This window comes from Neoarius graeffei, chromosome 12 (assembly GCF_027579695.1).
Source record: "Neoarius graeffei isolate fNeoGra1 chromosome 12, fNeoGra1.pri, whole genome shotgun sequence".
In the NCBI taxonomy this organism is placed as follows: Eukaryota; Metazoa; Chordata; class Actinopteri; order Siluriformes; family Ariidae; genus Neoarius; species Neoarius graeffei.
The window spans coordinates 64,980,073-64,998,594 of NC_083580.1; the positions used below are offsets into that span (position 1 = coordinate 64,980,073).

Below are 18,522 nucleotides of genomic sequence, written 5' to 3' on the forward strand. Positions count from 1 at the left end.
ACAGAGGAAGTACGGCTTAACGGCAGATTTGAGGAAGTTTGCTGAAATGAGGCCATAAAACTGTGCGTGCGGTCGTAAAAATATAGATTCTGCACAGGGAATTCCCGCAGTGTGACCTCTGGCCCATTCTCGGCATATTTTTACATATATATTTTAAATTAAGTCACTGAAGGGTTTTCTCAGATTTCACTCCTACTCAAAAAGCGGTAGCGGATTTTTTTTTTTTTTAAATTTCCTGTCATACAACTTTGCATAAATTCCAGTTTTGCGCTCCTAATGAAAAATAAGTTCTTAAAGGGATGGACAAATTTAGTAAACCTGAATTCAAACGCTCTGCTTTAAGCGTGTGAAAATACTTTAGTTCCAGTAATTTCCTGGGTCATGGAGTTTTAGTAGAGTTACTAGTGCATCTCAAAAAAAAAAAAATTAGAATGCCATGAAAAAGTTCCTTTTTTTCATAATTTAATTCAAAAAGGTAAACTTTCGGGCGGCACGGTGGTGTAGTGGTTAGTGCTGTCGTGGGTTTCCCCCAAAGACATGCAGGTTAGGTTAACTGGTGACTCTAAATTGACCGTAGGTGTGAATGGTTGTCTGTGTCTATGTGTCAGCCCTGTGATGACTTGTCCAGGGTGTACCCCGCCTTTCGCCCGTAGTCAGCTGGGATAGGCTCCAGCTGCGACCCTGTAGAAGGATGAAGTGGCTAGAGATAATGAGATGAGATGAAGGTAAACTTTCATATATTCTGTATTCATTACATGTAAAGTGAAATACAACCCCGATTCCAAAAAAGTTGGGACAAAGTCTCATATTATCTCTAGCCGCTTTATCCTTCTACAGGGTCGCAGGCAAGCCGGAGCCTATCCCAGCTGACTACGGGCAAAAGGCGGGGTACACCCTGGACAAGTCGCCAGGTCATCACAGGGCTGACACATAGACACAGACAACCATTCACACTCACATTCACACCTACGGTCAATTTAGAGTCACCAGTTAACCTAACCTGCATGTCTTTGGACTGTGGGGGAAACCGGAGCACCCAGAGGAAACCCACGCGGACACGGGGAGAACATGCAAACTCCGCACAGAAAGGCCCTCGCCGGCCATGGGGCTCGAACCCAGGACCTTCTTGCTGTGAGGCGACAGCGCTAACCACTACACCACCGTGCCGTTGGGACAAAGTACAAATTGTAAATAAAAACGGAATGCAATAATTTACAAAATCTCAAAAACCGATATTGTATTCACAATAGAACATAGACAACATATCAAATGCAGAAAGTGAGACATTTTGAAATTTCATGACAGCAACACATCTCAAAAAAGTTGGGACGGGGCAATAAGAGGCTGGAAAAGTTCTCATCTCATCTCATTATCTGTAGCCGCTTTATCCTGTCCTACAGGGTCGCAGGCAAGCTGGAGCCTATCCCAGCTGACTACGGGTGAAAGGCCAGGTCATCACAGGGCTGACACATAGACACAGACAACCATTCACACCTACGGTCAATTTAGAGTCACCAGTTAACCTAACCTGCATGTCTTTGGACTGTGGGGGAAACCGGAGCACCCGGAGGAAACCCACGTGGACACCATGCAAACTCCACACAGAAAGGCCCTCGCCGGCCACGGGGCTCGAACCCAGGACCTTCTTGCTGTGAGGCGACAGCGCTAACCACTACACCACCGTGCCGCCCCAAATTGTAACTCATTAGGTCAATTGGCAATAGGTCATTAACATGACTGGGTATAAAAAGAGCATCTTGGAGTGGCAGCGGCTCTCAGAAGTAAAGATGGGAAGAGGATCACCAATCCCCCTAATTCTGCGCCGACAAATAGTGGAGCAATATCAGAAAGGAGTTCGACAGTGTAAAATTGCAAAGAGTTTGAACATATCATCATCTATAGTGCATAATATCATCAAAAGATTCAGAGAATCTGGAAGAATCTCTGTGCGTAAGGATCAAGGCCGGAAAACCATACTGGGTGCCCGTGATCTTTGGGCCCTTAGACGGCACTGTATCACATACAGGCATGCTTCTGTATTGGAAATCACAAAATTGGCTCAGGAATATTTCCAGAGAACATTATCTGTGAACACAATTCACTGTGCCGTCCGCCGTTGCCAGCTAAAACTCTATAGTTCAAAGAAGAAGCCGTATCCAAACGTGATCCAGAAGCGCAGACATCTTCTCTGGGCCAAGGCTCATTTAAAATGGACTGTGGCAAAGTGGAAAACTGTTCTGTGGTCAGACGAATCAAAATTTGATGTTCTTTATGGAAATCGGGGACACTGTGTCATTCAGACTAAAGAGGAGAAGGACGACCCAAGTTGTTATCAGCGCTCAGTTCAGAAGCCTGCATCTCTGATGGTATGGGGTTGCATTAGTGCGTGTGGCATGGGCAGCTTACACATCTGGAAAGACACCATCAATGCTGAAAGGTATATCCAGGTTCTAGAGCAACATATGCTCCCATCCAGATGACGTCTCTTTCAGGGAAGACCTTGCATTTTCCAACATGACAATGCCAAACCACATACTGCATCAATTACAGCATCATGGCTGCATAGAAGAAGGGTCCGGGTACTGAACTGGCCAGCCTGCAGTCCAGATCTTTCACCCATAGAAAACATTTGGCGCACCATAAAACGGAAGATACGACAAAAAAGACCTAAGACAGTTGAGCAACTAGAATCCTACATTAGACAAGAATGGGTTAACATTCCTATCCCTAAACTTGAGCAACTTTTCTCCTCAGTCCCCAGACGTTTACAGACTGTTGTAAAGAGAAAAGGGGATGTCTCACAGTGGTAAACATGGCCTTGTCCCAACTTTTTTGAGATGTGTTGTTGTCATGAAATTTAAAATCACCTAATTTTTCTCTTTAAATGATACATTTTCTCAGTTTAAACATTTGATATGTCATCTATGTTCTATTCTGAATAAAATATGGAATTTTGAAACTTCCACATCATTGCATTCCGTTTTTATTTACAATTTGTACTTTGTCCCAACTTTTTTGGAATCGGGATTGTATTTAAAGCCTTTTTTGTTTTAATTTTGATGATTATGGCTTATAGCTCATGAAAATCAGAAATCCAGTATCTCAAATTATTAGAATATTCCCTAAGATCAATCAAAAAAGGAATTACAATACAGAAATGTCCAACTTCTGAAAAGTATATTCATTTATACACTCAATACTTGGTTGGGACTCCTTAACCATGAATTACTGTATCAATGTGGTGTTATTGAAGCCCAGGTTGCTTTGATAGTGGCCTTCAGCGTATCTGTATTTTTGGGTCGGGTGTTTCTCATCTTCCTCTTGACAATGCCCCATAGATTCTCTATGGGGTTCAGGTCAGGCAAGTTGGCTGGCCAATCAAACACAGTAATATCATGGTCAGCAAACCATTTGGTAGTAGTTTTGGCACTGTGGGTAGGTGCTAAGTCCTGCTGGAAAAGGAAATCAGCATCTCCAAAAAGCTCGTCAGCAGATGGATGCATGAAGTGCTCTAAAATCTCCTGGTAGATGGATGTGTTGACTTTGGACTTGATAAAATACAGTGGACCAACACCAGCAGATGACATGGCACCCCAAATGATCACAGACTGTGGAAACTTCACACTGGGCTTCAAACACCTTGGATTCTGTGCCTCTCCACTCTTCCTCCAGACTCTAGAACCGTGATTTCCAAATGAAATGCAAAACATACTTTCATCTGAAAAGAGGACTTTGGACCACTGAGCAACAGTCCATTTCTTTCTCTCCTTAGCCCAGATAAGACACTTCTGACATTGTCTCTGGCTCAGGAGTAGCTTGATATTAGGAATGTGAAAGTTGTATGCCCTTTCTTGAAGACGTCTGTTCGTGATGGGTCTTGATACACTGACACCAGCCTCAGTCCACTCCTTGTGAAGCTCTCCCAAGTTCTTGAATCAACTTTTCTTGACAATCCTCTCAAGACTGCGGCCATCCCTGTTGCTCGTGCACCTTTTCCAGCCACCCTTTTCAGCAATGACCTTTTGTGGCTTACCCATCCTTGTGGAGGGCATCAGTGATCATCTTCTGGACAACAGTCAAGTCAGCAGTCTTCCCCATGATTGTGGTTGTGTGTACTGAACTAGACCAAGAGATACACTGTTCATACTGTTTTAGTCAAAGTGAAATATTCTAATATTTTGAGATGTTTTTTTTTATGTTTTTGTACTGTATGCCGTACTGATTAAAATTAAAATAGAAAAATGCTTGAAACATTTTAGTTTATGTGTAATGAGTCTATAATATATAACATTTTCACTTTCTTAAATAACTGATGGAAAATATTGAACTTTTTCACAATATTCAAATTTTTTGAGATGCACTAGTAGTCGTTGACTTACGACTGCGTTTGGTTACGACTGACCGGTCATAAACCGATCTGGTCATAAGTCAGCCTATGTTAAATGAACGTAAGTATATTGTGATGTGTAATGATATTGTAATCATCTTAAAGTCTTATTTTCTTATTTCATTACCTCGGCTCATTATTTGGTTTAAGTCAAACACTGCATACTACACTGCGTACAGTACAATTTGTTTAATATGTGCAAAACAAAAAATACGAAATACAGGTGTGAAAAATAGAAAACATTTTAGTTTGAAACATACCAAAATACAAATGTAAAACATAGCAAAATACAAAACTTAGTGACTGCTGGCGTCACTGGTGCTTGGCTGTGGGTCGTCTACATCATCAGCAGCTGTTGCAGCGCTCGGGCTGGCGGGAGTATTTGCTCGTTTCATAAACCAGGAGCTGGGGCGGAAACTGTATGACGGAGAGCACGAGAGAGACTGCGCATGTGCCTGGAGCTGGGGCGGAAACTGTTGTACGCAGCGAGAGGCACTGCCGGGAGCTGGGGCGGAAACTGTCGTACGCTCAGCTAGCTCAGCTGGGAAACACTTGCCAGTCATAACCAGACGGTCGTAAAGTCGGTCGTAAGTCACATAGGTCGTAAGTTGACGACTACCTATATATATGAGAGAGAGAGTGGCATAGTGGTTAGCACTGTCGCCTCACAGCAAGAAGGTCCTGGGTTTGAGCCAGCGGCCGGTGAGGGCCTTTCTGTGTGGAGTTTGCATGTTCTCCCCGTGTCTACGTGGGTTTCCTCCCACAGTCCAAAGACATGCAGGTTAGGTTAATGTGAATGATTTTGTCTCTGTGTCAGCCCTGCGATGACCTGGTGACTTGTCCAGGGTGTACCCCGCCTTTCTCCCGTAGTCAGCTGGGATAGGCTCCAACTTGCCTGCGTAGAACAGGATAAGCAGCTACAGATAATGGATGGATATATATATATATATATATATGGCGGCACGGTGGTGTAGTGGTTAGCACTGTCGCCTCACAGCAAGAAGGTCCTGGGTTTGAGCCCAGCGGCCGGCGAGGGCCTTTCTGTATGGAGTTTGCATGCTCTCCCTGTGTCCACGTGGGTTCCCCTACAGTCCAAAGACATGCAGGTTAGGCTAATTGGTGGCTCTAAATTGACCGTAGGTGTGAATGTGAGTGTGAATGGTTGTCTGTGTCTATGTGTCGGCCCTGTGATGACCTGGCAACTTGTCCAGGGTGTACCCTGCTTTTTGCCCATAGTCAGCTGGGATAGGCTCCACCTTTTCTACTGTCTTTTTTGTTTTTACCCGAATTTTCATGTGTACTTGGAAAAAGTTTGTGGTTTTAACTTCTGTCGTAAGTTAAAGAGAGTCATTGGCCGTAAAAGAGAGGTTTTTTTGGACTCAAGTTGGTTGCCGCCAAAAGAAATTCACGTGCGAAATGGCGGCTATATCTGTATTTATATATCTGTATTTATTTTCAAGAATCTTCACACATTAAGTGAATGATAAAGGTAGAAAAGGAGAAATTATAAGTTATAAACATACCTGAGAAATCCACCATTTCGCACGTGAATTTCTTTCGGCGGCGACCAACTTGAGTCCAGAAAACTCTCTTTTACAGCCAATGATTCGCTTTAACTTACGACAGAAATTAAAGCCACAAACTTTTTCCAAGTACACACGAAAATTTGGGTAAAAAAAGACAGTAGAAAAGGTAAAAACAACTATTATAGAAATAGATTGCTTCACATCGCCAGTCAAACTCTTATGGTTGTCAAGGAATGTCAAGTTAGCTTGCCCACCATGGGCTTGTTGCTATGGGGAAAATTGACACGTGACCAATTCCTGTAAATGGCCTATTCCTCTCTGCATTTAACCCATCTGAAGCAGTGAACACACATATACCCAGAGCAGTGGGCAGCCATGCTAACAGCACCTGGGGAGCAGTTGGGAGTTAGGTGCCTTGCTCAAGGCCGTCCCATATTAACCTAACCACATGTCTGGACTGTGGGGAAAACCGGAGCACCCGGAGGAAACCTGGTCAGACACAGGGAGAACATGCAAACTCCACACAGAAAGACCCCCGCCAGCCACTGGGCTCGAACCCAGAACCTTCTTGCTGTGAGGCGATCGTGCTAACCACTACACCACCATGCCGCCCCTATTGCCAGAACGAGTTAAATCTCTAGGTTGCTGTGTGTAGGGTCTGGGGTTTGAGCCCCAGCACCACTAATCTACCCCTAATCAACCCAGTTCAACCTATCCATTTTGCACAGAAGTGGAGAAAAAATGTAGACATTAATAAAAACCCACAATTTCTACTGTATGGATATGTTTTCAGCAAATTTAAACACAGCACTAGGAAAGTACCTAATACTGTACATGCTCAGAAGATAATTTATGTTGCCTCAGACTAATTGTCGTATTCATTACATCATTGTGTAGAATTCTATGAACGGAAAAAAATTACAATCGTATAGGTTTATCAGAAGAGGTAGAGAACTTGTAGAAAGAAGAAGTCATGTCATCATCAAGTATAGACCAAAGAATTCTTTCTTTAAGTTCTCTATCTATTCTGATAATATAATAAGTATATGATTTGCTGAGAGGCCTATGGTCTGCTACACTGTGGATGTCTCCATTGCTTGACTGGTCTGTATGTAAATCCATCCATCTATTATCTATACCGCTTATTGATCAGAGTCACTGGAGCCAATCCCAGCTGACTTTTGGTAAGAGGCAGGGTACACCCTGGGCAGGCCATCAATCTATCACAGGGCTAACACAGAGATGAACAACCATTTACAATTTAGAGTAGCCAGTTGACCTAATCCATATGTCTTTGGACTGTATGAGGAAACTGGGGCACCTGGAGGAAACACCACAGGCACAGGGAGAACATGCAAACTCCTCGCAGCAAGTCCCCAGTCGGCCACAAGGTTCAAACCCAGAACCTTCTTGCCATGAGAGGATAATGCTAACCACTGCACCATTTGTACACTGGTTATGTTTATAGGTTTAAAAATCATAAATTTTTCACTTGAAAAATATCAAGCTTTCATTTCAAAACAGGCTACAGCTTGATGCCCCTTGGGCTTCCACTGAAAGAAAAAAGCTTGTTGAATTTACATATTCAAATTAAATGCATATATCAGTTCCACAAGGGCGGCACGATGGTGTAGTGGTTAGCGCTGTCGCCTCACAGCAAGAAGGTCCGGGTTCAAGTCCGATGGCTGGCGAGGGCCTTTCTGTGTGGGGTTTGCATGTTCTCCCCGTGTCCGCGTGGGTTTCCTCCGGGTGCTCCGGTTTCCCCCACAGTCCAAAGACATGCAGGTTAGGTTAACTGGTGACTCTAAATTGACCGTAGGTGTGAATGTGAGTGTGAATGGTTGTCTGTGTCTATGTGTCAGCCCTGTGATGACCTGGCGACTTGTCCAGGGTGTACCCCGCCTTTCGCCCGTAGTCAGCTGGGATAGGCTCCAGCTTGCCTGCGACCCTGTAGAAGGATAAAGCGGCTAGAGATAATGAGATGAGATGAGATCAGTTCCACATGATTGAATTGAGTGACATTAATACAATTTGTTCTTGTTCACCCAGAGTTATTTAACCATGTATTTTCAAAACCCTGAATAAAATCAAACTCCACCCTTTCATTCAAATACAGGATCAAACCCAGGTCACTGATGGTCTGTAACAGCCACATTACCACTGCACTGTTCTATCATACACATTTATATTGCTTTAACTGAAACTATAATTATAGTTCCCGTCAGTGCCAACACCCTGGTTTATGTTAAATAAATTGGTTTAGGTTAATACTAAGTGAATTGATTACACTCACTCTACATAATTCAATCTGGTACTTATATATACACATCTAAAAAGTTGTCAAATCTAAGAACAAAATTTCATATTTGGCAACAATGAATACATGTCAACTCACACGTACACCCTTGTCACAAAATCTAGATTTTATGAATATGCAAATCGCACACACTCTAACCCTACACACGCCATCCCTGTTCCCTGTAAACCAGTGATGCATGGCCTATGTTTGCATATTAGAGCAACATTCATTCATTTATTCATTCATTCATTTATGGCTGTTTCTCTCTGTAAGTGGTATAAGAAATTGCTTAGGGCCCCTGGACCACCAGGGGGCCCCATGACTTTTAAAATAGACATGCTAAAAACTACCCTTTACTATAATTTGGGGAAAGGATTTGCGTACTGGGCAGCACAGTGGTGTGGTGGTTAGCACCATCGCTTCACAGCAAGAAGGTCCTGGGTTCAAGCCCAGCGGCTGGCGAGGGCCTTTCTGCGTGGAGTTTGCATGTTCTCCCCTTGTCTGCATGGATTTCCTCTGGGTTCTCTGGTTTCCCCCACAGTCCAAAGACATGCAGGTTAGGTTAATTGGTGGCTCTAAATTGACCGTAGGTGTGAATGGTTGTTTGTCTCTGTGTCAGCCCTGCAATAACCTGGCGACTTGTCCGGGGTGTACCCCGCCTCTCAACCATAGTCAGCTGGGATAGGCTCCAGCTTGCTTGCAACCCTGCACAGGATAAGCAGCTACAGATAATGGATATATATATATAACTTTTTTATGTAAATGAGTTTTCATGGACATTAGACATTTATTTATTTATTATTTCACATATATTATTGTAAGGGCATTGAGATTGTTATGGAATGCACATAGAAATACATCTCATCTCATCTCATTATCTCTAGCCGCTTTATCCTTCTACAGGGTCGCAGGCAAGCTGGAGCCTATCCCAGCTGACTACGGGCGAAAGGCGGGGTACACCCTGGACAAGTCGCCAGGTCATCACAGGGCTGACACATAGACACAGACAACCATTCACACTCACATTCACACCTACGGTCAATTTAGAGTCACCAGTTAACCTAACCTGCATGTCTTTGGACTGTGGGGGAAACCGGAGCACCCGGAGGAAACCCACGCGGACACGGGGAGAACATGCAAACTCCACACAGAAAGGCCCTCGCCGGCCCCGGGGCTTGAACCCAGGACCTTCTTGCTGTGAGGCGACAGCGCTAACCACTACACCACCGTGCCGCCCCATAGAAATACATTATTATTATTATTATTATACACACAATATCCTTGTATATATAGAGATATGTTTTGTTGCTTATTTTTTAATTGTTTATTAAACTGTTTTTTAATCATTAATTCTGCTCATTCTTGCATATCAGTAATATGATTGGTGAAGGTGGGGCCCCTGAGTAAGTTGTTGCTTATGGCCTCCAAATGTTCAGAAGCATCCCTGCATTCATTCACTTTCAGTAAACACTTCAAGGTGCACTTATATGATGAATTCTGCAAAACTTTGTTTGACATCTCTACTTTAGTAGTTTAGTAGCACAAAACATTCTCAGGGACCCATCTCAACCCGGACACACTGTGTTTGAACTGCTGACGTTACAAATCATTAACAGCCAGGACAAACAGGATTAGGAACAGTTTCTATGCCAGTGCCATAAAGGCATTAAATAAAGCAAATCTGCACATTCAATAATACAATATGATACAATATGGGATCGTGCAATGCCCTTTACACCACAGGATGTGAATGTTTGTGAGTGATGACTGCTGTTTTAAATAACTTTTTTAATTATTTATTTATCTATTTATTAGTTTATCTTGTTGTATTATTTTCATAGGTTTTTTTAGATGCACTTTTTTTTGCACCAAGGATTGCATTTAATTTCGTTGTATTTATTTACAATAAAGATATCCATCCATCATCTGTAGCCACCTATCCTGTCCTATAGGGTCGCAGGCAAGCTGGAGCCTATCCCAGCTGACTATGGGCGAGAGGCGGGGTACACCCTGGACAAGTCGCCACGTCATCGCAGGGCTGACACATAGACATTCACGCTCACATTCACACCTACGGTCAATTTAGAGCCACCAATTAGCTGAACCTGCATGCCTTTGGACTGTGGGGGAAACCGGAGCACCCAGAGGAAACCCACGCGGACACGGGGAGAACATGCAAACTCCGCACAGAAAGGCCCTCGCCGGCCGCTGGGCTCGAACCCAGACCTTCTTACTGTGAGGTGACAGTGCTAACCACTACACCACAGGGGCGTGTCTAGGATTTTTTTCTTGGGGGGGCCAAATAGGGTCACAATCTGTAGAGGGGTGGCATATTGTATTGTAGGGGTGTAACGATACACAAAAATCACGATTACCTCGGTTTTGGGGTCACGATTCGTTTCGGTACAGTATATGAATAACATGTTAAACCATTTGCTTGCTCAGCACGTTGTTTATTAAACCAAAACTCTGTCACACATGATCACAGTAGCACAAATCACGGACAAGTTTCCTCATGAATATTTAAAATCCTTCCTTAACCACCCCAATCATGAATGACTACCCTCTTGAATATTAAAGAGCCACTGCACATGTAGTGGCAGCATGCAATCATGGCCTATGTAAACTGACTGTAGGCTCCCGTTCGATACAGCACTGTATTGAACCTAACGTTCGATTTCGAGCGGTTCGGTAAATGTACTTGTACCTTTACACCCCTATTGTATTGACATAAAATGGTTTAAAGTATCCTATGACAGCCTCTGATTTTAGGTGATGACAATAATAACCAGTAGACTACATTATAAGTAGTATGACTTTATTGATGATTAATTAGTGAGATAATTATTACTGAGTTTATTAACACAATTAAGCACAATTTTACAAAAAAAATAGAGTAAGTACTATTGGCCCAGAGCAATGAAAAGATTAAACTAGCCAATAATATATAAAATAGCAAAAGTAGCTCAACCATCTAGGCCTACAGCAGCAAAAAGAAACATAGGCCTAGCCTTCTTATTAATCCAAAATATAAGAGTAAACAATCACAGACAATTTCCTAGACAATGAATGCTTCATTTCTACATTTTGTAGTACACCAATGTGGACTTATTTTAGCTGTATACGCCTGTTTCCGTGACTGTGAGCAAAGCGTCCAACAAAGTCATCTAGGTTCAACAACCTTGCCCTTCTCCTCTCAATACTGAGCACTCCAAGGTTACTAAGCCTGTCATCAGTCATTGTTGTTCGCAAATGATTTTTAATAAGCTTTAGTGCTGAGAAGCTTATTAAAAGACATTCAGCCTCAACGCGATGGGGTGATATTTTTTGACGAGGCTACTGTCTGCATGTGGGGCTGCGTGTTTTGTTTTTTTTCCCTCGAGGGACGTAGCCTAGTTCAGGCGGCTGCTCAGGACACCGACCTGACTCAAGTCAAATCTATCAGGCTGTGTTAGAGGTGTGCCAAAGGGAAGTTTGTTTATGCGCGAAAAAGTTACTGTACTTAGATCCTCTTTGCACGAATTCATTCCTGGAGAAAAATGAGAATGAATGGGCTGAATTCGGTACTTGCACATGTGCGACCTTTCTATTTTCCTGCTCGAACCGTCTTTTTTGGGACCCATACGTGAGTACATAACTGCACAGCCACACACGGACTGGCCATCGGGAGTAGCGGGAGTTTTCCCGGTGGGCCGGTGGTTCAGTGTGGGCCGGCGGAGAAAAAAAAAAAAACAGTTGCGCGCTGGCCTTTAATATGATAAGCAATGTTAACAGTTTTGATGTTAACAAAACTGTTAACATTGCTTATCATATTAAAGGCCAGCGCGCAACTGTTTTTTTTTTTTCTCCGCCGGCCCACACTGAACCAACAGAAGAAGTTGGACCTCTTTCATGTTCATCAAGCTGGTATGGTTCCTGAGAACACCACCACTGCGGTGGTTAAACACAAAGATTAATTAAGGTAAGTGAGAATGTCCAAAGTGTGAATGTTAGTGTTTAATGTATTGGGAATTTCGCAGGTGATTAGGTAACGTTTGTGTAGCTGAAGTTAAGGAGCTAACGTTAGCAACATTAGCTTGACAGTATGTTATCAGCATTTAGCTGTGCTGCACACACACGGACTGGCCATCGGGAGTAGCGGGAGTTTTCCCGGTGGGCCGGTGGTTCAGTGTGGGCCGGCGGAGAAAAAAAAAAAAAAAACAGTTGTGCGCTGGCCAAAGGCTACCGCTACTCCCGATGGCCAGTCCGTGTGTGTGCAGCACAGCTAAATGCTGATAACATACTGTCGAGCTAATGTTGCTAACGTTAGCTCCTTAACTTCAGCTACACAAACGTTACCTAATCACCTGCGAAATTCCCAATACATTAAACACTAACATTCACACTTTTTTCACACTTTGGACATTCTCACTTACCTTAATTAATCTTTGTGTTTAACCACCGCAGTGGTGGTGTTCTCAGGAACCATACCAGCTTGATGAACATGAAAGAGGTCCAACTTCTTCTGTTGTGATTGGATGAAATTGACGTTCTTCCTGTGCGGCCAATAACCTATTCGCAAAAGCAGTTATACTGTTGCTTACAAAATAATTAAAAATAATATTGCCCAACATCAAAACACTTTTAAATTGTACTTTTATACATATGCGTGGAAAAATAAATTTTGCAATTAATTAAACCCTCCTTTTTTCTCCCTTACTGAGGTGGGGAGGGGGGGCCACTTAGGGTGGCCAACCAAATTTCAGGGGTAGCCAATGCCACCCCCGGCCACCCCGGTGGCCACGCCCCTGCTACACCACCCTGCCACCCCGAGAGAGAACCAAGCTTTCTTATATATCCATCCATCCATCCATCCATTATCTGTAGCCGCTTATCCTGTCCTACAGGGCTGCAGGCAAGCTGGAGCCTATCCCAGCTGACTATGGGTGAGAGGCTGGGTACACCCTGGACAAGTCACCAGGTCATCGCAGGGCTGACACATAGACATTCACACCTACGGTCAATTTAGAGCCACCAGTTAACCTAACTTGCATGTCTTTGGACTGTGGGGGAAACCGGAGCACCCGGAGGAAACCCACGTGGACGCGGGGTGAGCATGCAAGCTCCACGCAGAAAGGCCCTCACCGGCTGCTGGGCTCGAACCCAGGACCTTCTTGCTGTGAGGCAACAGTGCTAACCAAGCATTCTTATATAGTTATACACAATATAGTGCAACAAAATTAATGCATTTTGTAAACAGATAGCAAAATGTAGTCTCGATTAAGTAATACGTGTGTCTCTGATTTGAAGCACAAGATGGCGGCATTGTTCTGCTTTAGTAAACTAATATCTCTGAGGTAAGACTGTTCAGGCTGCCTGTTGAGCTGCTTCAACTCTTTCTTGCACGTCGTCGTGTGCAGGCATGACTTTCACTCTTTAAAAGGTTCTTAATAAGGATTTTTTTTTCAACTTCGTGGCATTTTGTTCACTTTATTTGACTAAATATGTGTACTTGTGTCTGTGTTGTTTGAGAAAGGCTTCACCAAAGGGGATGGACGCTTGTTCCTGAACGCGCCTGTTCCGGTGGTTTATGCCAGAAGTTTTCAGGAGGTATTGTGAAATTCTATTTGTTTATTTATTCATTTTTCCAGATAACCTTATTATTGTCACTTCTTTCTTTTTTTTTTTAAACGTGTATCGTTTCATCCAGATGTGAAGTGTCAGGCTGCGGCATCCTCAGTGAGTTCAGTCAGTCAGTCACTATGTAACTATTTCATGTCTGAAGTGAAGATAATGTAAAGTTTGATAAAGTTAGCTCTTGGATAAAACGGTACCAAATGTTTATGAGGTATTTATTTGATGTTTGTCTACTATCTTGGAGAATTGGAGGTCAGTCAGGCGGAAAGAGTGACGTGCAAAGCGGAAATTGTAAACCCAAAGACTAAAACCCACAAACCCAATTGGTTTCATCTCAAGTCAACATTTTCATTACAGCATCCTCTTTCTGCATGCATTAATGTTGTTATACAGTATATCATGATTTAACCTCCGACAATGACCCTTAACTGGAATCTGGATGGTGCTGAAGGTTTGTTTGTTTGTTTGTTTGTTTGTTTCAGGTCAGCATGGATTCCCTAAGCCTTGCTTTTGTGTGTATCATCTGTCTTTGGATGGTGAGGACAAGCATAGCAGTGGCACCAAAATTCCCAAACCATGTCCAGCCTACCAACGGGTTTTCAGGTCAGAGAAATTAGCTACATCTACTTGATATCTACACACGCTGATTATTTTACCAAGTAAACATAACATACAGGTCGCTTTGTTGGTATACAACTAGTCCTGCTCAGGCCAAGTTTACATTAGACCGTATCTGTCTCGTTTTCTTCACGGATGCACTGTCCGTTTACATTAAACCGCTTGGAAACGCCGAGAAACGGGAATCCGCCAGGGTCCACGTATTCAATCCAGATCGTGTCAGCTCCGGTGCTGTGTAAACATTGAGAATACGCGGATACGCTGTGCTGAGCTCTAGCTGGCGTCTCATTGGACAACGTCACTGTGACATCCACCTTCCTGATTCGCTGGCGTTGGTCATGTGACGCGACTGCTGAAAAACGGCGCGGACTTCCGCCTTGTATCACCTTTCATTAAAGAGTATAAAAGTATGAAAATACTGCAAATACTGATGCAAATACTGCCCATTGTGTAGTTATGATTGTTTTTAGGCTTGCCATCCTTCCACTTGCAAGTGGTAAGTGATATGCGCTGGGATCACACACACAGCGGCTCAGTCCCGAATCACTGCTTGTGCACTTCACTCGCACGCTCTGTGAGCTGCGCAGGGCCGGAGTGCGCACCCTCCAGAGGGCACTCGCTGTTCTGGGCGGAGTGATTTGGAGCGCAGGATGCCTGCGGAGCCGAGCGTATCCGTGTGTTGCTGTTTGCACGCGAATCGTGTATTGGTGTTGCTGTGTGCACACTAATCGTTTTAAAAACGTTAATCTGATGATCCGCTGATACGGTCTAATGTAAACATGGGCTCAGTGTAGCCCAGGGGTGGGCAATTATATTTTCCATAGGGCCACATGAGAAACAGAAAATTTTGTGGAGGGCCGGACCATAAGGCTGAACTAAATTCTGCATAATATTAATTGTATTTCTTTATATAAAGCAATAGACCCCTTCGCATGTTTGTAAACAAACCGACCGTTGCCAGGATGCGCGCGCAGCCTGGACCCAGAAACAATGGCACTGCCCATAGACCGGCATTATGAGCTGTCAGATTATGCCAAACAATTGTCGTTACAAGATCAAGAATGCTACATAAATAAGTTAACTCTAACAAGTGGACATCGCCTACCGGATCCGCATTTAATTAAAGAGTGGACAGACGATGTTAGTAAGTTCCCTGGTATACAATGGCCAGATATATACTCGTACCTTATTGACAAGACTTCAGTGTACACCCACGAAAAACTTCGTGCCTACAAGTCTTTAGACGCATATGATTATGTGCGGGCATGTACAACTTGATTAACAATGGGACATTCATATTCATTTTGTTTTAATCAAATTATGCCAGTGATGTGATGGCAATGTGGCTTTAGCTACAACAGCAAATACCAACACTAAACAGCAATTTGCAGGAGGTAATGGCATGAAAGGAATGATAGTGTAAAGAGTGCAGCTAAGAGAAATCAGAGCTGCGTAAAAAGCGAGAGGCAGAGAGCAGAAATGAAACTGAACGGGGCGGGAGCTAGGTTAGAGCAGTCAGCGTAAGTTGGCATTTAGAGTGAGGGCACACAATTTTACCTTTCCGTCCTTGCTTTAAAATTATGATTTTCGGCATACACAAATAATGATGGCACAAAATCTGGACTGCTTGAGTCAAGCGAGACCTCTCCTACAAACAAAATTGCATGCAAAGCTAAGTTAACATGCTAACAATATTCATTACATTGTGTAACTATGACCCAGCTAATCAGACAAACGTTACCAAAGTATTTTGCTACATCAATAAACGAAGACTAGAAAGAATAAAAAAGAAAAATTTAATAAATAGCCTGATCTTACCTGTGATGAAGTGGGCGCTGCAAACCCGCGCATTTTTGATAGTGCTTTCATCCCAGACTACACGTTTGATGGCTTGTAACCATAGACGTCGGCGATTTTTTTGGAATGGGTGAGATCCTGCTGGAATTCTGAACATTTTAACCCCATCACTGCTACGATTCTGACACCCGACAACACAACAACTAGGCATTTCTGAGTCTTTTTTGGGTCCAGGCTGCGCGCGCAATTTCCGCTTACGTATGAATGACGTTTACTGCGAAGGGGTCTATAAATATAATTGTTTTTACAAGCTGCTAAGACTGGTAAGAGTATGGAAAAAACGAGGTTGCCTTACAAAAAATGTCATTTATTCAATCAAATTTCCCAAAACAATGGTTAACAAAATGTGAACGTTTGTACCATTTTTTTTTTTTTTTTTTCAGTCACATTCACCCCAAAACACAATAAAGACATCACAGTATTGTCTTTCTACTCCAAATATCAAACAAGATACATCATATTATAATAATGATGCCCACATTTGTAGTCTAATCACCTCATTTGGTGTTTTTTTTTATTTGTTCAGTGAGAGAAATCTAGTCTCTGTTGGTCTTTAACGAGTGCATCAAAGTCAGGTTGAATGTCTGAGGTGGAGATGCGAAGCACAGCTGACACATGATCATCAGTCCATTCGGTGTAGGCGTCAGATCTACAGATCGGCTCGGGCTCCGGCGCCTGCTGGTGACGTCACACTATGTGATTGTCTGGACCGTTTGAAGGATGACGTACAAGTTTGTGGTTGGTCTGGACAAATTACGGAAGTAGTTATCGCGGGATTAGGTTTCGTGGGATTTCATGTCATGTTCATGTCGCGCGCATTGCGTTTTTGTTGAACACAACTTCAAAATAAAAGCAATGCACATTCAGTCCATGCATGAGGTAAAATTAGAAAATACGTTTATTTTGTAATTTCTAATTAACCTTACACGGGCCGGTCAGAATGAACCAAAGGGCCGGATGCGGCCCGCGGGCCGGAAAATGCTCAGGTCTGGTGTAGCCTATCACCTTTCATCCCGGTCTATGAAAGCAAAGGAACCACCACCACTAACCAAGCAGTATTTGGGTCGAGGGCCAATCTCATCTCATTATCTCTAGCCGCTTTATCCTGTTCTACAGGGTCGCAGGCAAGCTGGAGCCTATCCCAGCTGACTACGGGCGAAAGGCGGGGTACACCCTGGACAAGTCGCCAGGTCATCACAGGGCTGACACATAGACACAGACAACCATTCACACTCACATTCACACTTACGGTCAATTTAGAGTCACCAGTTAACCTAACCTGCATGTCTTTGGACTGTGGGGGAAACCGGAGCACCCGGAGGAAACCCACGCGGACACGGGGAGAACATGCAAACTCCGCACAGAAAGGCCCTCGCCGGCCACGGGGCTCGAACCCGGACCTTCTTGCTGTGAGGTGACAGCGCTAACCATTACACTACCGTGCCGCCCGGCGAGGGCCAATGTCGTCCTTAACATCTCTACCGGATTGAGATCATTCCGCCAACTAGCCTAGTAAAATCCATCCAGAATCAGTGCCGTAGTAGAAACTGACCCTGATGAAGCAGTTAACACTGCTGTACTGTATATCAGCACCATTTACATACATGCCACTGCTGTGCTCCAGGTATACGAGTTATGGCAGAGATATTCTGAGAGAGCGTGATGGCTCTAATGGCAGCATCCATCAGATCAGGTTGGAAAGAACTCCACTATCAGCCATTCAACAAATCTTCGTAATGTTGTCATTCATAACTCCGTATGTTTTTAAGTTACACTGAAATACTAAGTACGTATTTTAACTGATCAGTGATTTAAAAAAAAAATTGGGTTTTGACAGATATTTAAGTTATTCCATGAAATCGAGTCGTACACGAGCTGATAGACGACAAGATGCATAGTGCCGAGTAGGTTATAAGCCATGTATGACAAAATTGAGTGGAATAACTGTTTTATTCTATCCACATTCGCTGGATTTTGAGAAACGGAGCATTTTTATTTTTTGCAAATTGGATAAATAAAAACTTTTATAAGGCGGCACGGTGGTGTAGTGGTTAGCGCTGTCGCCTCACAGCAAGAAGGTCCTGGGTTCGAGCCCCGGGGCCGGTGAGGGCCTTTCTGTGTGGAGTTTGCATGTTCTCCCCGTGTCCGCATGGGTTTCCTCCGGGTGCTCCGGTTTCCCCCACAGTCCAAAGACATGCAGGTTAGGTTAACTGGTGACT

General features: G+C 43.5%; 1 protein-coding gene across 3 annotated transcripts in view; it reads left to right on the plus strand.

Annotated features, from left to right (window-relative positions):
* Positions 1 to 13,556: 13,556 nt before the first annotated feature.
* The window catches only part of stim1b (stromal interaction molecule 1b), a 125,648-nt gene continuing 120,682 nt past the window's right edge, over positions 13,557 to 18,522 (plus strand). For 2 of the 3 annotated variants that reach the window (XM_060936242.1, XM_060936243.1), the window contains exons 1-3: positions 13,557 to 13,634; positions 13,728 to 13,801; positions 14,311 to 14,431. In XM_060936242.1, the coding sequence (XP_060792225.1) occupies positions 14,317 to 14,431 (115 nt within the window). In that variant the 5' untranslated portion in view covers positions 13,557 to 13,634; positions 13,728 to 13,801; positions 14,311 to 14,316. Of the gene's footprint in view, positions 13,635 to 13,727; positions 13,802 to 13,865; positions 13,931 to 14,310; positions 14,432 to 18,522 lie in introns of those variants that run through there. The other variant, XM_060936244.1, reaches the window with a different exon arrangement.